At 52.7% G+C, this 23888-nt stretch overlaps 3 protein-coding genes and 1 long non-coding RNA gene across 19 annotated transcripts in view; 2 read left to right on the forward strand and 2 right to left on the reverse strand.

Annotated features, from left to right (window-relative positions):
• LOC126069186 (uncharacterized) overlaps nt 1–16781 on the reverse strand; it is a 64709-nt gene extending 47928 nt beyond the window's left edge. For 2 of the 8 annotated variants that reach the window (XR_007515866.1, XR_007515865.1), the window contains exons 1-5: nt 15038–15241; nt 13328–13385; nt 12278–12361; nt 11772–11910; nt 11114–11256 (exon numbers count right to left, since the gene is read on the reverse strand). This is a non-coding gene — a long non-coding RNA (uncharacterized LOC126069186). Of the gene's footprint in view, nt 1–11113; nt 11257–11771; nt 11911–12277; nt 12365–13327; nt 13386–15037; nt 15242–15872; nt 15964–16692 lie in introns of those variants that run through there. The other 6 variants (XR_007515870.1, XR_007515869.1, XR_007515867.1 and 3 more) reach the window with 6 other exon arrangements.
• LOC126069185 (protein EOLA1-like) overlaps nt 16601–23888 on the forward strand; it is a 56451-nt gene continuing 49163 nt past the window's right edge. Inside the window, exons 1-2 of one of the 3 annotated variants that reach the window (XM_049872237.1) lie at nt 16650–16688; nt 17582–17632. The gene's annotated coding sequence lies outside the window, so the exon portion shown is untranslated. The other 2 variants (XM_049872238.1, XM_049872240.1) reach the window with 2 other exon arrangements.
• LOC126069184 (protein EOLA1-like) lies at nt 16650–23063 on the forward strand. 3 transcript variants are annotated; one of them, XM_049872231.1, is made up of 4 exons: nt 16650–16688; nt 17582–17632; nt 20403–20689; nt 21488–23063. In XM_049872231.1, exons 3-4 carry the CDS (start codon nt 20437–20439, stop codon nt 21709–21711), a joined length of 477 nt encoding a protein of 158 aa, XP_049728188.1. In that variant the 5' UTR covers nt 16650–16688; nt 17582–17632; nt 20403–20436; the 3' UTR covers nt 21712–23063. The 3 variants fall into 3 exon arrangements, with proteins under 3 accessions (XP_049728188.1, XP_049728189.1, XP_049728190.1); XM_049872232.1 differs by lacking the exon at nt 16650–16688 and adding an exon at nt 16693–16732; XM_049872233.1 differs by lacking the exons at nt 16650–16688; nt 17582–17632 and adding an exon at nt 17639–17902.
• The window catches only part of LOC126069182 (heat shock transcription factor, X-linked member 3-like), a 124031-nt gene continuing 123014 nt past the window's right edge, over nt 22872–23888 (reverse strand). For all 5 annotated transcript variants that reach the window (XM_049872221.1, XM_049872220.1, XM_049872222.1 and 2 more), the window contains exon 3: nt 22872–23560. In XM_049872221.1, the coding sequence (XP_049728178.1) occupies nt 22958–23560 (603 nt within the window). In that variant the 3' untranslated portion in view covers nt 22872–22957. The remainder of the gene's footprint in view (nt 23561–23888) is intronic.

The following is a 23888-nucleotide window of genomic DNA, read 5'->3' on the forward strand; positions in this document are numbered from 1 at the left end:
ACCAGGGGAGACGACTTTTGATTTACCCTCTACCAATCTCTTGGTTAAAGTTATGGTAGGAGGACAGCCAGTAGACTTTTTGATTGATACCGGAGCAGGCTTTTCAATATTCACCCAGAACCTAAAGGGACTGCCTCGACTAGCAGTACTCAAGTTGTCGGATGACTGGAAAACAGGTGACTAGACCTTTTTTGCAGCCAATGGGCGGTGAAACAGAAACCAAACTGTCCCACCAGTTTCTATACCTGCCCGAACGCCCAGTCCCCCTTTTTGGATGGAATTTCCTAGGTACACTACATGCTGAAATCTCTTTTGATGAAAAGGCTTGGCCCTGACAGTACTGCCAGCAAACACCTGGAAAGTGCAAGCAGCTCTCTTAGCCCTCACCCAACCAGTGCTACCCCTGGCATCTGTCTCGCCCACGGTGCAAAGAGTGGTTGATGCCGTAAACCCGTGGGTTTGGGCCAGTGGTCGACCAGGATGAGCTCAGAATGTCATTCCTGTGGTCGTGGACCTGTTACCCAATGTCATGCCTCCTCGGATTAAACAGTATCCACTGAGAGGTGAGGCTTGTTTGGGACTGCAGGGACTAATCACTCGATACATGGAGTGGGGCCTGTTGCGAGAGTGCCAGTCCCCATTCAACACTCCTGTTCTGCCAGTGGAGAAGGCATCAGCTGGTGAGTAACATTTTGTCCCAGATTTGCAGGATGTTCACAAAGTTGTGAAGACCCCACACCTGGTAATCCCGAGCCCATGTACCTTACTTTCAGCCCTCCCATCTTCTTGTACTCATTTTACTGTTTTGGATTTAAAAGATGCTTTCTTCTGTATCCCACTGGATGCTGAGAGCCAGCTGATCCTTGCTCTCAAATGGGAAGAGGAAAAAGGGAAGAAACAGGTCTGTTGGACTGTGCTACACCAAGGGTTTAAGAACTCCCCCACTATTATTGGACATCACTGGCCCAAGACCTAGAGCAGTTACCTCCCCTCAACCGAGGGGTGGACCTGCAATAATTAGACGACTTCCTAAAAGGAAGCCAGTCTGAACAAGACTCTGTTCCAAATACTGTGACTATCTTCAATTTCTTGTCCAAAGCTGGATACTGAGTGTCCCTAGGAAAATTACAAGCTAACCTCACGGAAGTAAAATACCTGGGTTTCTTCACCTCCCAAGGGCAAAGGCGGTTACTGCCTGAAAGGATAGAAGAGCATCTGCCACCTAGCCCCTCCTAAGACACCTAAACAGCTAAGAGGATTCCTAGGAATGGCAGGTTTCTGTCGCATCTGGATTCCCAGCTTTGGGGTCTTGGCACCACCTCTCTGTCAGGCTATCCAGGGGCGGGAGAGATCCTTCTGAATGGACCTTTGACTGTCAACATGCCTTTAGTGACTTAAAATCCCAGTTGATGACGGCCCTGGCTTTAGGGCTGCCAGATTATCAAAAACCCTTTGAATTATACGTAGATGATAGAAGAGGAGTAGCCGTTGCTGTACTAACACAGGTGCTGGGACTGTGGAGATGCCCTATCGCCTATTTCTCTAAAAATCTGGACACTGTCTCAAAAGGTTGGCAGGCCTGCCTCCGAGCAGTTGCCACAGCTAGCATTATCCTAAAAGAGGCTAACAAATTTACTTTGGGACATGATGCTGCTGCATTTGTCCTTCACACAGTGATTGTAGTACTGGAACAAAAAGTACATTTCTGGCTCGTCTCAGGTCGGCTAGCACTATATCAACCCCAGCTTTTAGGGGGATCAAATTTGACTTTACAGGTCAGTTCACGGCTGAATGGCCACTTTCTTGCCACTCCATCCCTGAGAAGAAGACATTCATGATTGTCTTGAGGTCCTTGATGCTGTTAATTCAAGTCAACGCAATCTGCAAGATGAACCCCTGTTCAATCAAGACGATAACTCGTTCACTAATGGTAGCAGTTTTGTGCAAAAGGGAGTCTGGCATGCAGGGTATGTGACTGCCTCTTTATCAGCTTTTATTGAAAGCAAACCCTTACCAGTGGGCACTTCGGCCCAGAAGGCCGAGCTCGTTGCCATGATAAGAGCCTTGGAACTGGCAAAAGGGAAGAGAATCACCAGACACACTGACTCTAATTTTGTATTCGAATCTCTGCATGCACATGGAGCCTTATGGAAAGAAAGTGTCTCCTGAAAGTCGGAGGCAAAATTATGAAGTATGGAACCGAACTGTCACAACTTTTGGACACAGTCCTAAAACCCCAAGAAGTGGCAGTAGTGCACTGCCGAGCTCACCAAAAAGGAAATACCACAATAAGACAAGGAAACCATGCAGCCAACTGGGAAGTTAAGCGAGTGGCTGCTAGTGCCCGGCCAATTTGTGCTCTAAAAAAAAAAAAAAAAAAAAAAATTTTTTCCCAATCACCTCCACACCAGACAAGCCCCCCCTAATATACTTAAGAAAATCTACACAGAGCCCAAGACTGGGGTGCCACATAAGACAGTCAGGGCTGGAAACACACCCCTGATGGGAAGATTTTCATCCGTGCCAATCAAGTCTTTAATTCGATTTTTTCATTTATATCAGGCTTTCCATTTTGGGCAAGAAACCATGCTTGATTGGGTAACAAAACATGTCTTGGGAGAAAAACTCACTACAGCCATTCACCATGTGGTTGACACTTGCCTACTTTGTGCCGTCAATAATCCAAGGACTCATGGGCTCAAGATTTCCGGCCCTCAAGGAACAGGACCCTTTCCAGGTGACACATGGCAGATTGACGTTTGTGATGTGTTAAAAACTAAACATCAGATGAAATATCTACTGCTGTATGTAGATTCTTTTTCAGGATGGGTAGAAGCTTTTCCCTGCCACACCGGGATGGCTAGAGAGGTAACCAAGGCCCTTCTGAAAGAAACCATCCCCTGCTTCAGGTTTCTGAGGGGACTCAATAGTGGCAATGGCACCCATTTTATATCCACAGCAGTACAACAGGTTTCAGCTGTCTTAGGAATAAAGTGGATGCTCCACCCAGCATGGAGACCCCAATCTTGGGAAGGCTGAATGAATGAATCGGTGCATAAAACGTCATCTTAGTAAACTGCGTCAAGAGACCAGGCTGCCTTAGATGGATGTTCTGTCACTGGTCCCCCACCGAGACCGTATCACACCCCAGGGAAAACCTAAAATCAATCCTTTTGGAATACTTTATGGGAGACCATATTGCCTCAGCCAACACTCTCCACAATCCTCTACCCAGCCCCCTAATGTCTACCTATTTGCTTTCTCTAACCAAAATTCTTTCCCAGTTACATCAGGCAGTGTGGACCTGGCCGAAGTTCCCTCTTGAGATAGCTGCACACTCTTTCCAGCCCGATGATCAGGCCCTTCTCCAGATGTAGAAGGTCTTCCCTTTAAAGCCCAAGTGGACTGGGCCCTTCACTGTACTACTCAGCACTCATACAGCCATGAAACTTGCAGGAGGTAAACCACGGATCCATCATTCCTGTGTCAAGCCCTGCCCAGCCTATAGTGACAAGAAGGATTGGAAAGCCCAACCCATCAACAGCCTCAAGGTAAGACTTCCTAGGGGTAAAAAGTAAAAATATTTTTGATATCAGCTTCGATGGGATTACTATTAGGTACCCCAGAGACTTCTGCCTGGGGAATCCCTATCCCTAAAATAGATACTCCCCCGACTCCTTGTTAAAAGATGAAAATTTCTGGATCTCTATTGCTAGAGAAAGGTTAAACATTACTGATTTCTATCTGGATGGGGGGTTGCATGCCAACTCTGCCCTCAAGTCCTGTCTCATTGGGTTTGTACTCCTCTAGAGGCTTTGAGTAATTTCACCATTTTTAAACACATAAAGAAAGAGTTACAGTATTCTGATATTTATACTTGGGGGCCTGTTACAAGATTCAGAGACAGGGAGATGTGTACTCTTCAGCTTTCCTTGGTAACGAATGCCTCTAACTGTGTGATGCTCTCGAGATGTCAAACAAACTGTGTTGATTTAGGAAGAAACAACCATAGGAATTGTGGTTTCATTGACAGCGTGACATATGCCTCTACTCATGTGAAGCTCCCTTCAGGTCGGTTCCTACTCTGCAGAAGTACTGCTTAACCTCATATCCCTGCTAATGCCTACCAATGGGCCCTGTTCAATGGGGCATTTGGCTATGATCTTGCCTCTCAAGAGATTCCTCCAAAATAGGGTCACTAGAGATCTTGTCCTACATGCAACCTGTAACGATAATCGATGCTTGTTAAGTGAAGTTGAATACATCTCCTATACTGCAATCTTGGTTTGTTTCCCAGGTTTAAAGGTTGGGGCTTATCAAGAAATAGAACATCTAGCTTACCTCAGTACAAAATCACTGAATGACACATCACAAGCCATAGATGCAGTCATGGATTGGACTGTGTCCCCCAAAAATATGTGTCAACCTAGCTAGGCCATGATTTCCAGTACTGTGCGGTTGTCTTCCATCTTGTAATTGATATAATGTTCCTATATGTTGTAAATCCTAATCTCTGTCTGTGGTTAATGAGGCAAGACTGGATTCCCTTGAAGAAGATTAGGGTGGGATGTAACACCCTTCCTCAGGTCACATCCCTGACCCAATGGAAAGAGACTTTCCCTGGGGTGTGGCCTGCACCACCTTTTATCTTACAAGAGATAAAAGCAAGAAAGGGAGCAGAGACGAGGGACCTCATACCATTAAGAAAGAAGCACCAGGAGCAGAGCACGTCCTTTGTAACAGGGGTTCCTGCACAGAGGAGCTCCTAATACAGGGGAAGACTGGCAAGAAGGACCTTCCTCCATAGCTAACAGAGAGAGAAAGCCTTCCCCTGGAGCTGACACCCTGAATTTGGGACTTTTAGCCTACTTTACTGTCAAGAAATAAATTTCTCTTTGTTAAAACCATCCACTTTTGGTATTTCTGTGACAGCAGCACTAGATGACCAAGACAGATGCTATTAGCCAGGAACTAGGACAGGTCAGAGAAGCTGTTTTAGAAGATAAAGCTACGTTAGACTTCTTGCTTCTACGATACAACGACACGTGTCAAGAGTTCAAAGGAATATTTTGTTTTAACTTTATGGACAACTCCGAACTCGTTGAACAAAAGGTGAATTGTGCAAAAGATGAGCTATAAAAAGTAAAGATTCATGAAGAATTTGATTTTTCTTGGCTGACCTCTTGACTACCTGATTTTACCTGGCTAAAAACCATACTCATTAGTGAAATTGGATTGGTTGCTATAGGCCTGTTAATCTGTTGCTGTCTCCAATTCATGCCTATATGTGGGATGGCGTTCTCTGTCTGGAATCGGACCATCCAATGAATGGCTCAAATCCGTCACAGGCAAAAGGCCTAATCCTTTTGCTTGAAATTTTCTTGATCTAAGGGACTATGTTGAAAATTGGGATAGGTGTATATGGCCACCCAAGCTTCAAAAGAGTGGGGGGGAATATGTGACCCTAATACTTCACAACATGTTTTTTCTCCTTTTCAAAAAGGCAATTGAGAGCTTGACATAACTAACGTCATGATGAATACTCTAAATAACTTGTAAGGTTTTTTGGTTTTTTGGCCTGTCTTCTTTCTGCATACTTTTGTTATTGGCTTTGTTTTGTTCCACCAGGCCACCTGTGACTTATGACCCCCGAAATAAAGATTAGAATCCAGACGTCCAGTATGTATATCTACAGCCCGATAAGGAGACGTCTGGTATGTATCTCTTCAGTCCAATAAGAAGTCTCTTATAATTGTCTTGTAATGTATAACCCATCAGGCCATCTGTGGGCTACATGCCTAAAGACACTGTGTAACCTTTGCAACAATGATATATTAGCTCTAATGTAAAATTGCCTTTCGGGACTCCATGAAGATAGCTAACGTTGCTGTTGGGCCAGCCGTTGGTGTCACCTCCTAGCAAACCTTCACTCTCTTTCTGACTTGGAGTACTTTTCATTAGCTCGAATGCTCCAGGGCACGGACCCTAAGCAGACAACATAGTCAACATGTACTTACTGCAAAGCAAGGCAGAGCATTTTGAGAGCAGCAGTTGCAAGATGGAGGAGTGCTGCATATTCCAATGTGTGAGTGACTATAAGAGGTCTGAAGGGCTCCAGTAGTCAGAGTTATAGAAAATTTCAAAGCTAGCTTCCACTCTGGGATGCAGTAAGACAGAAGAAACACCATTCCGATCCCCAGAACAAAACAAAAACAAACAAAAAGAGCCAGATTAACCTCAAATTCATGAATTTTTTTTAACAGATCAGATAACTGAGGTTGCAGTGCAAATAATTTTGCCCCAAATCAGAGGAGATACAGTCCCTGCAGAATCAGAGGAGATGTGAACGCTAAGTATCTTGGTAAACTTACCAAAAACCAGTAAGAAGAGTTCAGTTAGAACTACTGATGAACTGGTACAGGGAGAGTGTGGGATGGCAGGGGATGGTGAAGCCCCTGGGGGCCTTAAAAATTGGGAGGGTTTGCGCTCTCTTTCACTCTCTTTCGCCATGAACCCCACTGGATGCTTGCAGGAAAGATCAGGAAGAGCTCAAGACCGGACTCGTTGAAGTGCAGACCTTGGGGAAAGGAACATTAGCCATATGGGAAGGGTATGAAACTGTGCCCAACACATTTCCCCTATGTCCCCTAGAAAAAAAAAAAGGCCTCTACTAGCAACAGACCCCTGGCACCAAGTGCTGGAAGGCACAACCATATCACAATGTACCCTCCAGCCTTGCACCTCTTGATCTGACACTGGGTTTGTGGAGGCTTCTTTCTAAATACCGCATCATTGCGGTTATCAAGAAGGTGTGTTGACAGTAGACGCACAAACACCTGCCAGTGATTCCAGGGCTTCGCTTAGACTTACATCTCAGAGGCAGGCACTGGGCAGGCTCTGAAAGCAGATCACAACCTGTCTCTGCCACCGGCTCCCTGTGTAAAGTGTTCAGGAGCTCTCATAAATAGAACTTCTCTGGATCTGGATTCTCCTGGAAGCAAAGTGCAGCTCACCCTAATTACATGGATAACTCCACAGCTTCATAACCCAAATTGTGCTCTTTACAAAATATTTACAGTCCCTGAAGTCATCTTAAAACTGAACAAGAGTTTAGCTGAACTAGTAAATACTGCCTGCCTTGAGCATTATGGTCTTTTGAGAATCATGTATTTGGGACCAGATTGACAACAGCAACTTGAAAGATTGGATGGGAACCTGTGGGGTCAGTGAGTTTACGTCAATGGGGGAGGAACAACTCAGAGAAGGAGGGTGAGAATGGTTGTACAACTCGAAAAATGTAATCAACCTCACTAAAGGATACATGTACAAACTGTTGAATTGGTATATGTTTTGCTATGTATATTCTCAATAACAACAACAAAATAAATAAAATTTAGAAAAAAAATTTACAGACCCTTTGTGCACTCAAACTTGGGAGAGAAAACAAGTACTTGCTGTCTCCTTCATATTCCAGAAGGTCAGTTTCCACATCAGCGTAACTCAGGATTTAGCCCTCAATAGAAACATTCATTCTACATAAATTTTCAATATAGGATGCAATCAGAGTTATCAGTAAGGAATGCGGAATCAAAGGATGTGAGAGGTAAGAGGCACTTGGTGATCAGACCCTTGCTTATCGAAACGCTGCCCGTGGACCAACAGCCTCGGCATCACCTGTGATCTGGTTAGAAATGCAGACTCCCAGGCTCCACCCCAGAACTTCTGAATCAGAATCTGCATTTTGGCAAAATCCCCGAGGGATGTGAATGCATGTTAAAGTTTGAGAAACATGACTGGTTTTCAAACTATGCTGTGTGGCCTCCTTTGTGTTCTAAAAGGAATGGTCCAAGAAGAGACTGGGAAGGAGAAGGGGTGCGGGGACCAGGTCATGCTTGAACTGAGCAGCCTGGCTTTGGTCTGTTCAGCAGGTTGAACCTCTAGCTGGACTTCTTTCGACTAACACATTCCGAGGCCACAAAAGGCTGAAAACCACTGTTCTACATCAAGCATCTCATTTTCTGGGTGGCACAACTGAGATCCTCCAAAGGGTGCAAGGGACTTTGCCAAGATTGTATCACAGTCCCTTGAATACCGTGAGAAATCTCTGAAATTTGCTGGAACAATGTCCAACATGCAAAGATTGAGAACCTGAGCCCCAGCAGAGGACAACATAACAAGCAACGGTGTGGCCTGGCAACAACCCTGCAAGGTGAGCAGCCTTGAACGGCCTGGTTTACGAGAGCAGAGGGAGATGCAGAGAGAAGACTAACTACCAAGGCAACACAGGAAGAGGAGGTTGAGTTTTAAACCCAAGTCAGCTGAGCTTTAAGGCCCAGACTCTGGACCTTGTTATTACACAACATCATGGGTACACACAGTCACCCAGCTCCTCCATGTGCTGTACACACGGGTCTAGTATACGAGCATCATGGAGGCACACCCACTCAAATAAGGGCACGGTTCCATCCTCTCGGACTCACTGGATGCAAACAAGGGCTCCCATGTCCATACCTGGGGCCAACCTGTATAGGCCTTTCTCAGGGAAAATACCAAGCGTGTTGCTGTTTTCATGGTAATGAGCACTAGGAATTTGTGTTTGTTTTAACACCATTTGTCTTGTACCTGACATCCTATGCAATATGGCTTGGGACAGGCAGAAAGATGGAGAAGGCAGGAATGGTTAGAGAAGGGAGAAGAGAAAAGAGCTGTTTTACAATGTATCAACACATTACTCTCAGCACCTGGTTTTTACACTTGATCTTCTCCCCTCAAAGAATCCCTGCCTGGAGCTTTCTACCTTGGGAGCTGCTAGCTAACTACACCTCTGAGTACCAAAAAACCAAACCCCATTGCTATCGAGTCAATTCCAACTCATAGCGACCCTATGGGACACAGCAGAACTGCCCTATAGGGTTTCCAAGGAGTGGCTGGTGGATTTGAACTGCAGACCTATTGGTCAGTAGCTGTAGTTCTTCACCACTGGGCCACCAAACCTGTTGCCGTCGAGTCGATTCCAACTCATAGTGCTCCTATCGGACACAATAGAACTGCCCATAGGGTTTCCAAGGAGCAGCTGGTGGATTTGAACTGCCGATCTTTTGGTTAGCAGCTGTAGCACTTAACCACTGTGCCAGCGGGGCTCCAAAATTACTAGTGCCTCCTAGTGACCACGGCAGGACTCAAACCTGCAATCTTCTGACCTGAAGTTAGTGGCCTTATCCATTAGCCCATGCAGCCAGTAAACCAAAAAAACAGTATAAAATGTAGACCCCCTTTAATTGAAAGTGAAGTTGCATGGCCTGGCCAGCAGGTGGCATAATGAGAAAACAGCCTCATTAAAACCAAAACCAAACCAAACTCACTGCCCTCCAGTTGATTCCACTCATAGCGACCCTATAGGACAGAGTAGAACTCCCCCACAGAATTTCCAAGGCGCGCCTGGTGGGTTTGAACTGCTGACATCTTGGTTAACAGCCGTAGCACTTAACCACTATGCCACCTGGGTTTCCGCCAACATGTTACTGTGGTCTATTTATAGCTTGTATCTTATTTCTTCATTTTTTATCTTTTGGTAACTACGTATGTAAGAAAACATTTGAAAATTCAACATTTTTTACGTGTACAGTCCACTGACTTTAACCGTGTTCATCATGTTGTCCAACCATCATCTGTTTCCAAATGTTTCCATCACTCTTAACAGAAGCTCAGTGCCCCCTAAGCCATGAGTCTCCCTCCCTGCCTCCCCTCCTCCCACCTGCCCGCCCTGGTAACCACTAACAAACTCGGGTCTCTATATATTGGCCTAGTCTCGGTATTTTCTATATGGGAGATCATAAGATACCCGTCCCTTTGTGACAGCCTTATTTCACTCAGCATAACGCTTTCAAGGTTCATCCATGTTGTAGCATGTATCAGGAGCAACAAAAGAGAAAATTGATAAATAGGACCTCATCAAAATTAAAAACTTTGGTTCATCAAAGGACTTTATCAACAAAATGAAAAGACAACCTACAGATTGGAAGAAAATCTGGGGGACCCATACACCTAGTAAGGGTTTAACAGCTAATACCTTTTTATACAAAGAGAGGGCCTCTTTCTTCAGCTTTCTGTAAGCATTCATTTGTGTGGATTCTAGGTGAGTGAGAGAAAACGCCTCTTCTTCTCTTGTCTTGCCTTCACCCAACGTCCTCCTCCCAAGGTGACGTTTCCAGAGGTATTTCCTGAATGCTGCCGCAGCCCAGGCCATCCATGAGCCCTCCCGAGGAAACCACATCATACCTTCTTTCCGCAGGTCAGTCAGTGGCAGTCAGGGGGCCACACGGGACAAATCACCTCTCTGGTGGGGTCCTGGCAGGATCTCACCCCAACACCCTCCATCCCCCACCTTCCACTCTCCACAGTGCATTTTAAAGTCAGGAGCAAAAACTGGAAACCTCAGCACAAGCCAGGAAAAAGACGCAGCCTTAAGGTTCCTCCAAAGGAAAAGACCCCTTTCCAGGTCACCAACGACAGGCACCCACTGCTGGGAAGATCTTCTCTTCTGGAGCAGGCTGCCCCTGAGCCACTGGGAGCCTGCCTCTTGCTCATCTATGCGCCCCTGGGGGAGACACACAGCCTGACCCCCCGACAAATGACTGACTCACCAACCAAGTGAAATCGGTGAAGTTTTCTCAGGAAAAGAACCAACGGTTTGCCTTAAAAATATATGCTCACGATGAAAACCAAGTTTGGGCATTGGCCTGATGCCCACAAAACACAGCCCAGACTCCTTAGGGTGCCCTTTAGGAAATGGAGCCCCCTGAGTGTCCTAGCCTCACCTCCCAGGACCTCCCTCCAGCCATGAAACTTTCCTCAGTTGCCTGAAGGTATCTGACCCTTTCAGCCTGCACTTCCCTCACCTTCCACCTAAGGAAATCCTTTTTACCTTCAAGACTCAGCTCGAATGCCCGTCGCCCTCTGTGATGCCTCCCCTCCGCTGGGCCCCTTACCCAGGGTGAGCGGTTCCTGCCTCTTCACGCTTACCTGCCTCAGTCAGCCTCATTTTAGACTCTGAGGTTTAGATTTCTGCCTGTAAAACACCAGCCCTGTGAGTGACACGGAGAGGAGTGTGTACCTTCGAAGAGCCTCTTACATGACAGCAGAAACAGAGGTGTCCACTTTGCAAGATGATGCTCTTGTCCTCAGATGTGCCCTCTCCCTTCCGGCTGGGTTTTCACTGATGATAACAGACCATGGTGATGCCCAGGTAACAATGCCCTGGAAACAAATCCCTTTCAGAACCGAGGCATTGTCTGATGAACAAAACAGGTCAAGCACCGCCCACGAAGTGGGCTACAGGGTGAAGTGGCTGTTCTGCCTACCTCAGAGAAGATGCCGGGGCCTTCACCTCCATTGCTCAGCCCACACCCTCTGGACACCCATTCTGGGTATAAGCTCATTCATTCCGTTAATACAGATGGGACAGCCTACTGTGGGCCAGGTACTACGAGGGCATGACCATCCGTGCCAAAGGCGGCCCCCATACAGGGCGGCCCTTGCTCCCTGGGGGGCTGGTAGAGACTTTGTCAGGTTGGCATCTTGGCCAGAAGACACACCCTGCCCAAGCCTGCTCCCTTCCTTTTCCTTTAACAGATGTTACTCCCAGTAAGCCTTTGGCTCTCCTAACTCTCTCTCAGGGTTGGCTTCCCGGAGCACTCGGCCCAAGAAAGTTAGTTCTGGAGTGGTCCAAGAACGCAGGAGGGAAGATGGGGTCTTGGTACAGGGTCACTCACTGCCTGCCCAGCTGGTAAGGAGGATCCCATCCCTGGAGGAAGCAGTGTGCAGACAGCCCCGGACACAGGGTGGCAGCCTAGTGGTTGGAGTTTTCAGGTTAGAACTTCAAGTCTGCTGGCAGGTTGAGGAGATCCAGGCCTATGGAATGTACAGGAGGGACATTGGTATGCAGCGACTCAGCAAACTCTGTCTCAGCGTCAACTTCAGGAGAACCCCCTGTGCTAGGGTTTCTGAGAGAGGGTGTCCCTGGAGAATGCAATACATGGCAGAATGAACTGCAGAGCTAGGGAGATGTCTTCTAAGAACCTTTCAGACTAGGGGGTATTCCTTTGCATTGACTGTAACAAGAGCAGATAGGCAAGCAGCAGGAAAGAGACTGGGGCCTGGAGGACACCACCGTGTGTATGGAATGGAAACCAAGACAGAGTTGGAACCTGGACACTTTCACAGGGCGCTATGGATTGAACTGTCCCCCCAATATGTGTTGGAATCCTCACCCCTGTACCTGTGGATGTGATCCTTTTGGAAATAGGATTTTCTTCCTTATGCTGAAAGGCAGCCCTGGTGGTGCAGTGGTTCAAATGCTTGGCTGCTAACCAAAAGGTTGTCGGTTAGAACCCGCCAGCCACTCCGCGGGAGAAAGACACGGCAGTCGGCTTCCATAAAGATTTACAGCCTTGGAAACCCTATGGGACAGTTCTACTCTGTCCTAAAGCGTTGCTATAAGTTGGAATTAACTCAATAGCAGTGGCGGGGGGGGGGTCCTAAATCTAATCACTTCTGAGGACTACAAAGAGCAGAATGGACAACAGTATCACATATATCGGGGAACACAGGTGCCACGTGAGGATGGTCTACAAGCCATGGAACCCAGGAAGGCCCAGGACTACTGACAATGAAGGAATCGACATGGCCGTGACCGTGATTTGGAATTTAGCCTCCAGAGCTGTGAGAAAATAAATTCCCATTTTTTAATGCCCCCGACTTGTGCTATTTCTATTACAGCAGCACTAGGAAACTAAGACACAGGAGTAGCCAGATGCCCCCCTCCCCAACACAAGTGAAGCGACTTCCCCTGGGACCACCCCGTGCGGCAGCCAACTGGCAGGACAGCCAATGGCAGCCACCACACTGGGGCTCTCCCTGCCTAGGACCCAAGTTCAGACATTCCCCATTCAGCTATGTCCTCCCGCTTCTCAGCTGACATGTGAGATGGACGAGCTGGGCGGCTTAGAACAGGGAGCCCCCACATACTCCACCCACAGCTTCCTCCAAGTAAAGCCATCTACTGTGGGTCTCCAGCCCATTAGGAAAGTCCTAGCTCTCCAAACAACAGGGTGGGGGAGTGGGAGCAACAGTGCCCACCCTTCAGAGGACCCTCAGAACATAACCGGAAACCTCCATGAGGAGGTTCAGGATCTCCAGGCAGAAGCTGGTAACACTAGTGGGGCTGGGGCCCGAGGGGGAATTATGGGAGGTGGGACTGGTGATTGTTAAGGCCCCTTGCGGCCCCGAGGCCTCACATCCCGGGAAAAAGGCCCTCTCTGCCCCTCACCTCATCCCAGCCTTCCTGTTTCCTCGAGCTGCTCCAAGGACAGAGCAGGTGCCTCTCACTGGAAAAGAAGACAAAGGGTCCTCTGTTGAGGCAGCCAGCATTTACTAAGCAACGACTCTATCCCCGGCACCTGACTTAAAGAGTACTGAGCGAGACACAGTCCTCACCCTCGAGGGGCTCAGTGACCCCCAGCCACAGGCCCTTAGAGAACTACTCCAGGCCTGCATGATGATGGACGCTAACCGAGAAAGGAACAACATGCTAGGAGAGCTCGGAGGCAAAAGGGCCTGATGCTTTGGGGGGTGAGGCACAGAGTGTGCTGCCACAGTCAGGCCTTGAAGGAGGACTGGAGTTTGCTGGGGAGGAGGAGGCAGCCACCCAGGCTGTGAACAGCAGGGCCAAGCAGGGACTGGGGGAAGACTGTAAGGATCCCTCCATCCCCTCCCCCTACCAAAAAAAAAAAAAACAACACTACCAGGGGTTTGGGCCTCAAACAGAAGTCTTGCCAAGGTTTCAAAAGGGGACTGGTGAGGACAGATTTGACTTTACGAACTGAACTGGAGGAGGGAGGAGGCCTGCTCTGAGGGAGGACAGACAGGAGGCCACAGGCCAGGTAGGAGCTCCTGACCTGTAAGAACATGCTGAGGCCTGACGTTAGGAGGGGGCTGTGGGGATGCAGGACAGAAGCACGTGTTTTCACCAGGTATCTCAGAGGCCAGGACAGACCGCTTGGTTAGAGGGCAGGAGCAAAGCAGGGCGCCTGGAGTGGTCCGGGCAGCCCTAGCGACATGCAGAGGAGGGAGAGCAGGTCTGATGGGGCAGTTGGAATGTTCTGGTCCTGTCGGGTCTGAGGGGCATCAGGACACCCAAAGAGAGCGGGTTTTCCTCCTTGATGCAGACGCTCCTGGGGACCCCACCGACAGTGGCTTCCAGGAAGGAAGCCGGCCCCGGGGGACTCGGCCCTGTGATGAAGGACCAGCCTAGAGGTCCCCAGACCCCAGGCCAGTTCGCATCCCTCTCCCTGCCTCGATGCCCTCTAGGTCCACAAGGGCGGCTGGGCTAGGTCGCTGAGGACCCCGGGGGCTGTCCGTTGGGCTTTTGCCTGGAGTGCAAGCACGAGCTGCACGCTCAGATCGTAAGGGCTAAAAGGGTACCACCTGTCTGGGCTTCTGACCCTGAAAGAACCACCAGAGCACAGACTCCTGCAGTACAGCTTGGTCCTATCATCCTGCCCTGCTCCTCTCGCAGCCACACCCCCTCAGCGCTGTCACGCAGCCCCGCACCGAAGCCCCGCCCACAGCCCCTCCCCGAAGCGCCATCCCGCAGCCCAGCACCGAAGCCCCGCCCACAGACCCATCCTACAACCCCGCCCTGAGGTCCCGCCCACAGCCCCTCCCCAAAGCGCAATCCCGCAGCCCCGCCCCCGCGGCCCCGCCCACAGCCCCGCCCACAGTCCCGCCCCACCGCAACACCTTAGCTCCTCCTGGACCGCGGCCCCTGCTCTCCCTCAGCAGACATCCGTGCCACAGCTCCTCCTCCCCACAGCCGCGCCCCACTCGTCCAGCACCCCTGCCCCACAGAAACATCACAACTCCTCCTCCTCCTCATGGCCGCGCTGCCTGGTGGCTCCCTTATTCACGTCCTACAGCCCCGCCCGGAAGGAACGTTAGGGCTCAACCGCAACAGTCGCGCCCCGCCCCTCCCGCATACCTGCCGCACAGCTCCGTCCTGCTCCTGCCTCAGCCCCGCGGCTACCTCAGAGCTCCTCTCCTCACAGCCACGCCCTGCTTCTCCTGCAGCCCCGCGCCACTGCTCTTAGAGTCCCGACCCAAACAGCCGACCCAATGCTCCCGCAACCCTCCGCACAGATATTCCGCCACACAGATATTCTGCCCCACAGATCCTCTCCACCACAGCCCCTTCCCGCCTTGGCTTTATTCAGCCCCGCCCCTCGCCTTAAACCTTCCGCAACTCCACCCCACAACCTGTCACAAGCACCGCCCGAAGCCCCACCTCCGCACAGCCTGCCACTCTCCGCCCCCAGCCCCGCCCCACAGCTCCATCCGACTCCGCCTCTCGCATTTCCGCCTAGGTCGGCCCCCAGCCTAGCCCCGTAACCCCACTTCCTGTGACCCCGCCCCGCAGAGCGTAGGAACGCCTCCTCCCTGCAGCCCCGCCCCTCAGCTCAACATCCACTAACACCTCCCCACAGCACCGCCCTAGTCCTCCATCTTACTCTATTTGCATTTCTGCCTGTCTAGGTGCACCGCCTACCCCAGAGAAGCCCCGCCCCCGTTCCCTCGTAACCCCGCCCCCTTCTCTCCTAACCCCGCCCCCTAGCTGATCCGAGAGCCACACAACGAAGTTAATCTACCAATAGCCACGCCCCACTCTGCTCGGAGCCACGCCCAAGAATTCTTCCTCCGCGGCCACGCCCCCATGGCTCAGGCCCCGCCCACTGCTCCCGCAGTCCCGCCCATCCTTCACTCCAAAGCTCCGCAGTGCCCTACACATAGCTCCGGCTCCCCAAAAACCCGCGCTCCACCTGGGCCCCTTCGCCTCCACACACTCCACGAAGCTAGATCCACATCTCAGGCCCTGCTCCTCCTCTCTCAGCTCCGTCCAGACTCCGCCCCGATATCCCCGCAGTCCCGCCCCGTCGTCTTCCCCACAGGGGGTCCCCAAGTCTCCGAGCCTTCTCCTCCCAGAACTACACCCTTCCGCATCCCCATACCCGCCCAACAGCTCATTATCCCCACAGCCCCGCCCCCTAATGCCGGAGCCACGCCCCTCCGCCACCTTAGCCCGCCCCGCCCCTCCGCCAACTCAGCCCCGCCCCTCCACCTCCCCAGTCCCGCCCCTCCACTTCCCAAGCCGCGCCCCCAACGCCTTCGCCACGCCCCTTTTCGTCTTCGCCACGCCCCCAGCTCCGTGTACTCCTCCCCAACTCCTTCCGACCGCCCTCCTCTGGCCCACCCACGCCAGCCTCGGCCTCAGCAGCGCTTCCTGACCACGCTGACGATACCTTCCAGGGAGACTGAGCGTGTGTGCGTGTGTGCGTGCTTTCGTCATTACGTGACCGCGTAAGTGCGTGCGTGGCTTCCGGTTGGCCCTTGTCCCCTGGAAGGCGGGGCGTCAGTGGTGCCTTAACTCGGTCTCTCTCCACGATCTGTCCCCTGAGGCCGCGAAGCGCGGGCCCGCGCGGGCGCCCTTGACCCTGGGGACCAAATACTGTGGGCGCCGTTCTTCCTGGCGCGGGACCTCCCCCCGTCCCCCTCGCAAGCCTGGGACCTGAAGGCCTGAGACCCGCCCCCCAGTGACAGCCCTGGACCCTGCTGTCAGCTCCACCCTCCGCGGGATGGTACCTGGGGGCCGAGGGGTGGAAACACTTGCCGGGCAGCCGAGGTCCTGCTTCCTGTCCCTGTGACAGTGGGGGTCACGGGTCATTTCTCTCGTCTCTTCCGGGTAGGGGGGGCCCACTCAGAGGAAAGGATGTCTGTGCTGCTGACTATGCCTCCAGGGTACGCTCCCCCAGCCAGGAGGAGGGACCATGCCCTGAGGGAGGTGGAGGCTGTGTTTCCCATCAGCCTGACCGCCTGGCCCCAGCCTTCAGACTTCTTCTAACCTCCACCCCTGCCGACACCTTTCTGCCCCCGCCCCCGTCACCGTCATCTAGTGCTGCTTCGAGAGAAATACCACGAGCGGATGGCCTTAACAAACAGAAATTTATTCTCTCACAGCCTAGGAGGTTAGAAACACCAGCTCCAGGGGAAGGCTTTCTCTGGAGGAAGGTCCTTGTCCTCAGTCTTCCCCTGGACTAGGAGTTTCTCTGAGGGGGAACCCCAGGTCCAAAGGACGCCCTCTGCTCCCGGCACTGCTTTCTTTGTGGTATGAGGTCCCCCATGTTTCCCTGATGCATTCTCTCTTTTGCCTCTTGTAAGGTAAAACGTGATGCAGGCCACACCCTAGGCAAACACCCTTTACATTGGGTCAGGGATGTGACATCTATCCCACCCTAATCCTCTTTAACATAGCCTAATCTTACTTCATTAACCAGGGGTGCAGATTAGGATTTACAACACAGGAAAATTACATCAATCACAAAATGGGGGACAACCACACAATACTGGCGGTCATAGCATAACCCAGTTGACACATATTTTGGGGGGAAACAATTCAATCCATGACACCACCCTTCCCCAACATTGCTGCCTTGTACTGTGGCTGTTTCTCATCATCCTTGTCCTTCTACAGGTGAAGGAGCTGAAACACGTGCAGGAACATCGCTCCTCAGCCACAAAACAGGTACTCTGTGCGCACAAGGCAGGAGGGGACTGGATCCCATCCGTTCTCTCGGGCGTTGTCCTTGGGATCCTGTGCAGTTGGTGACAAGGGTCCATCAGCCAAGGAACCAGGCGACCTTCAGGCTAGGTATAGGCCCTGATACAAGAAATAGCAACGGCCTTCCACGTGGGAGCAGCCGACCGCCCTCGCAAATAACCCAAATCCAGTGAAAACCATGGCAGGGGAACCTTGTCTTAGTCATCTAGTGCTGCCGTGACAGGAGTACCAGAAGTACGTCGCTTTCACATAGAGAAATTTATTTTTTCATAGTCTAGTAGGTTACAAGTCCAAATTCAGGGCATCAGCTCCACGGGAAGGCTCTCTCTGTCAGCTCTGGAGGTGGGCCCTTGTCATCAGTCCTCCCCTGTTCGAGGAGCTTCTCAGGCGCAGGGACCCCAGGTCCAAAGGACACGCTCTGCTCACAGTGCTGCTTTCTTGGTGGTATGAGGTCCCCAACTCTCTGTTGCTTCCCGTTCCTTTTTATCTCTTGGGAGATGAAAAGTGGTGGAAGCCACACCCCTGGGTCACTGCCTCTACCTTGGATCAGGGAAGTGACCGGAGTGAGGGTGATGTTAACATTGCACCCTAATCCTCTTAACATAAAATTACAATCACAAAATGGAGGACAACCACACAATGCTTGGAGTCATGGCCTAACCAAGTTGACACACACATTTTTGGGGGGACACAATTCACTCCATAACATTCCACCCTTTGCCCCCCCCCCGAAATCACATCCTTGCAACATGCAAAACATATTCATCCCATCATATCATAGCAGAAGCCTTAATTCCAAATCCAAAAATTCTTCTTCACCTGTGAAATCTAAAACACAAGTTATCTGCTTCCAAGGGTACAATGGCAAAACAGACACAAGTTAGACATTTCCATTACAAATGGGAGGAACTGGCAGGAGAAGAAGGCATTAACAGGCAGCAAGCAAGTCAGCAGAAAACATTACATTAGCTCTCAAAGCTTGGAAAATAATTCACTGTTCTCTGAGACAATTTTATACAATACCCCTGCCCTCCAGACTCTAAGTACTAGCCACACTCTCCGAATTCTGAGTGGAGGCCCCTCGGCCCTGGGCTTTTAACTCTGCCTTCTAGGCCCACTGGGACGGCAACTCTATTCCCTTGGGTTTAGGTGCACAATTCCTGTAGTCCATCTGAGTGGCGACTCCACCCTTAGAAACACCAGTGGCCATGGCTCCACCCTTTGAAACCCCCCAAGGTCACGGCCATACCTTTTGAGACTGAGGCAGCTCAGCTACTTGTGTTCCCTGTCTCTTTAGCTTCTGTTTTCTCGTTTCTCGGCCTTTTGGCTCCTTGGGCCTCAAATGCCTGCATCTACCCTCCTGGGGCAAGTATTCCAAAGCTCTGTAGCTCCAGCAAGGTTGGCAAAGTCAAGCAGAAGGTTGGTGCTCAGGGTTGTCCAAGGAAGCTGAGCCCAGTGTAGAGGGAGGAAGGGCTGTGGAGGGCGTCTTAGAGACAGGCCTCAGGAGCGAGCAGAGGAAGAGGTCTTCTGAAGGAGACTGAGGCCAGGGTGGAAGAAGGAGGCGGTAGGGCAGTTGGTGTCACAGGAGCCCCGAGGAGGACAGTCTCCAGAGGGGGACAAGAGTCGGGCGAGCGAGTGTCAGGTCCTGCCAGTGCCCACGCACCAACTGAGCACCATCCCTGGAGGAGTCCCCGGCTCCTCACAGCCATCCCTGAGGCGGGGACCCATGGACAAGAGGTGTGCGCCTGAGGGAGCCAAGGACCAGAGAGATGGAGAACCCAGGCCGTGTGGGACGCTCTGGGGGTATCCCAGCCGCCTAACTCCAGGAGAGGTCACCGTCTCAGGGTGTCATAACTGCCTCCCCAGGAGAGCGGAAGGGCGGGCTGCTCAGGGAGTCCTGCTGGAGAGATCCCATCAGACGACACAGAAAGTCTCCAGGGGAGGCTGCATGAAGTCGGGTCCCTGTGACCAGGGGCACCTCGTTTCCTGCTTCAGGGAGGGAGTGAAGGTAGCTCGGACCCTGTGGGCTCCTGTGGGGCTTTAAACTCCATTCTCTGTGGTCACGGAGCCTCTGGGCCCAGAGGTAGAAGACATATGCTTGTTAATGCCAGTCTTTCCTGCTCTGGATGGCTTGTCCCTGATGGCGTTGGGGTCCCTAGAGCTCAGGGTGGGGCAGGGCCGGCTGCTGCCAGGGGACAGAAATGGTGGGGGAAAGAACTGAGGGAATGTTGCTTCAAGGGGTCAGGAGGAGAACCCCACGGGGTTTTGTGAGGTGGGGGTGGCAGGGTGTCCCAGGGCCAAGGGTGAATGTTGAGCAGCCCAGGGGAGGAGCCAGGCAGGTGGGGCCTGCAGTGCCCCCTGGGTAATGGGGCGGGAGGGAGCCCTGCAGCATCCCCACAAGTGCATGAGAGAGGGCTGAGGGCTGGAGTCCCCCTTCCCCCCCAGGCCCAGGCCTTCCTGTGTACCCTCAGGTGACCTCTGGGCTGCACCCACTGCACGCTGTCCTGGCTTTAACTCAGATGAGCACCAGTCACTGGATCCACACGCTCCCATGTGTCCCACCATGGTGGGGACGCAGTGTCCCAGTGTGCATAGGGAAGGAGCAAAGGCTTTCTGCTCCCCAGTCAAAGACAGTGCAGTTTCGGGGCACGCCGGGGCCGTCAGGCCCACAGGCTGTGGCTTAGAGGCCTGGTGGGTGACTCTGGTCCACGCACGGTGCGTCCTCTGTCCCTAGCCACACTAAGAGGAGGAGCAGAAAGCTCGCGGAGATGAAGTTCGCCTGCCTCTCCTTCCGGCAGCCCTATGCCGGCTTGGTCTTGAATCGAGTCAAGACCCTGGAGACGCGCTGGCGTCCCCTGCTGAGCGGCCACTGCAACCGGACCCTGGCCATACACATCGCCCACAGGGACTGGGAAGACGACACCTGGCGGGAGCTGCTGCTGAACAGGCTGGGAATGACGCCGGCCCAGGTCCAGGCCCTGATCCAGGAGGGGGAGCGATTCGGCCGAGGGGTGATTGCAGGCAAGTGACACCAGGCCCAGCTGCTGGAGGCTCCACCTTCTCTTTACTGCTGAGTGGGGTCCTGAGGGGCTGGGAGCAGCTACATGCAGAGGGCAGGGGCAGGCAGCGTGCACTGGGTCGGGGGCTGACCTCGGGGGCCAGCTGGGGCCTTGTCTGCGATGGTCGGCGCCCTCGGGTCAGCCCTTGCCCTGCTCGGGGCCACAGCTCCCCACGGTGATCTGAGAGGCTAGGACAGGTCCGTTTCCACAGGTGTTGTCATGTGTGCGCATGTTTGTGTGTGCGTGTCCCTGGCAGAGACCACTGGAAGCATTATGGCTCTTAGGGCAGGTTGGATCCCCCAGCGTCCGACTGCCGGCCTAGGGTCCCAGGCCCGCTCCACCCCCAGCCAGCAGCATCTTGGGCAAATCGCCTCACTTCGCGGGGGCTGAAGTTGTCCACACTGTCAGCACCTGAGAGATGGTGGCCTGTGGAGGCATCGGCTTTCCTGTGAGTCCCCAGCGACCAGGGCCCCTGCCGACTGCTGCCCTGAGAATCTGGCCAGGCCCCGCACAGTCCTTGTGGGATCCTTGAGGACAGGCCCTCATCCTCCCAGCTTCGAGCCCTCCCTCGGCCTTCCCTGGCACACACTGAGCAGCATCTGGCATGTCCAGACGCTCCCTAAGGGGGGCTCAGGTCGCCGAGTTCCTTGGGGTGCTGTCATCTCAGTCCTCAGTGATTGTCACTTTGAATGAGTTTGTCGCACATGCAGGCTCGGACCTGGAAGGCAGAAACAGTCGTGTTTCTCTTGTCCGTGTGCAGGGCTCGTTGACTTGGGAGAAACCGTGCAGTTCCCCAAAGACCTAGCTCCGGAGGAGGCTGTACAGCTGGAAACCCGAGCCCTGCTCACCGATTTGAAGGACAAGTACCTGACGGCGCTCTCTAACCCACGCTGGCTGCTGCAGCCCGTACCCGGGAAAGGAGGCAAGGATGTCTTCCAGGTGGACATCCCAGAGCATCTGATCCCCTCGGGGCAGGAGGGGTGATGAGGCAGGACCCCCGAGAGGGACAGGACCGAGGAGCAAGCCTAATGCCTTCACCACTGTGACTCGGATACTTGAACCTCTTGAAATCCCAGTCGCCTCTGCACCAGAGAGCAGGCCCTGCTCTGTGCTTTCCTGTGACTGACTGCCGCGCTCAGATGGGTGGTGGGGAGGGTGGGGCTCTCCAGGGGAGGTGTCTCTTTGTGCTCCTGGACAATGTCTCAAGGACTTTGTCCTCTACCAGGAAACGTCTGGGCAGGGCCACTATTTGGGTACACTGATGTCTGCATCATGCAAATAAATACATGGAGAAGACTGTTTAGCATCTGGGGGCCCCCTTGTCCCCCTCCTCTCTCTTCCCTCTGGTGAAACTGGAAGACTGTGGAGCAGCATCCGGGGGAGCTCGTGAAAGGCTGGGGTGGGGCCTGAATGTCACCTGCGCCTGGGCAGCCGTTGTGACCTCCTCCCCAATGAAGAGAACGTCTGAACTGACGCAGCGGCTACGTCCTCTGCCATCTCCCCGTGCTCGGTTGGACAGTGGATTTGCTTAGTGAAGCACACACAGCACACACGTTTGCACAGCTCCTTCCCGTCCCTAGAGACGATCCCAAACAGCGCTCCTAGAGCTTGCCTTTGCACAGTGAGAAGTCTGTAGTGGGATTTGTTTTACCATTTCCGAGCACACTTTCTAGCGGTCATTGTCTATGAGGGTGAGAGGCTGTTTGCTCCTAGCCTTGGCTGGAACAACCCAGCTCTCCTGAGCCACAATGACGTGCTAGTGTGACCCTTGGCAGATGGGGTGGCCCTGGTTTCAGGGGCCCTCTTTGGAGCTAGGGACACTCAGCTGCAGGCCAGAAACTCAGGGGACCCATGATCCAAAGACTGCCACTTCCAGGACATCAATGGTGTCAGCTGACACCCTTGTGAGGCAGCAGCAAGTCTGGCTTGTCACCTGCTCAGCAGGCGGAGCTCAGTGACCAGAGCTTCAAACTGGCCCTCCCCACTCCCTGCAGAACCCTGTGCTAAGTGTGAAGATGCTGCCGCTGGAAAGGAAACGGTCAGCAGCGGGGTCCAGGGCCCAGCTGGAGATGACTGTCAGCCTCCTGCTTCCACCGATGAGACGCCTTTAGTGTGGAGGGCTAGAGACAACACAGACTGGCAGTTCTCATTAGATCATTTATTTACCCTTAGGAAAGCCGAAAATAGGTTCCTGGTTAGAAAATGGCTCTCCTGACCAGGGCCTGGGGGCCTACGGTGCCTGCTCATCCCTGAACTGTTCGCAGATGGAACAGTGGTAGTCCGAGGGGCTGTCCCCCTGGGGGTCGGAGGGTTCCTCGGGAGCCATGACCGACAGGCCTGCCAGCAGGATGGAGTAGCAGGCATTGTACAGGGTCATGACTGAGGACGGATCAGAGTAGCCCCCAGGCTCGGTGAGCGGCTCCCCCTCCCCCACCATCCCGGCGCTGACCTGGGGCTCGAACATGTCACGGTGAGAGGTGCTCTCCCAGCTGGGCACGCTGCACTGGGCGAGGGGAGGCTGCTCCATGGAGGCCTCGGCCACACTGCTCACCGACGAGATACTAGAGGACCTGACGGACGGGGTGGGGCTGGGCCCCAGGACGTCGGGAGGGTTCTTCGGGGACGCCCCCTTGCTTTCCTTAATGGCGTTCTTCTGCTGGATTCGAGCCGAGTGTCTGGTCGCTGCCAGCTTCTTCCTCTTGGGAGGCGGGGCCGCGGGGGCAGGCAGGGTGGGCGCCTTGGCTGGCTGAGCGCTGCCCTCGGCTTGGCGTCGTCTCTTGATGTTTTGGAGGAGCAGAGGCTGGTCCCTCTTAAAGTTGCAGTTGCGGTAGACCTGAAACACAAGGGACGTGTCGGGCATCCTGGGGCCCCAGAGTCATCCCCACCCCCTGCCCCGAAATCCTGGTCTCCTTGTGCTCTGCAGAATATGTGTTTTCTAAAATGGCTGTGTAGTTTTCCCATACCCTAAATCAGGGGCTCTCTAAAGGGAAATACATTCACAGATGGACCCGTGACTGTGTGATCCCACAGGACCTGGCCTCTTGGAGTTGGTGGTAGCACTACAGGGCACCTCTAAGGGAGCTGCAGTTTAACGTCAACACCTATAGGTTCAAAGCGGACATTCTGGACTCTCAGTAAATAATGTCTCGTGTGAAAAACCT

This window comes from Elephas maximus, chromosome X (assembly GCF_024166365.1).
Source record: "Elephas maximus indicus isolate mEleMax1 chromosome X, mEleMax1 primary haplotype, whole genome shotgun sequence".
NCBI classification, from domain to species: domain Eukaryota; kingdom Metazoa; phylum Chordata; class Mammalia; order Proboscidea; family Elephantidae; genus Elephas; species Elephas maximus.

Coding starts and splice junctions, on each gene's coding strand:
- LOC126069184 (XM_049872231.1), top strand. CDS start 20,437: ATGAAGTTCGCCTGCCTCTCCTTCCGGCAGCCCTATGCCGGCTTGGTC. Junction 20,690..21,487: donor CGGCCGAGGGGTGATTGCAG/GCAAGTGACACC, acceptor GTCCGTGTGCAG/GGCTCGTTGACTTGGGAGAA.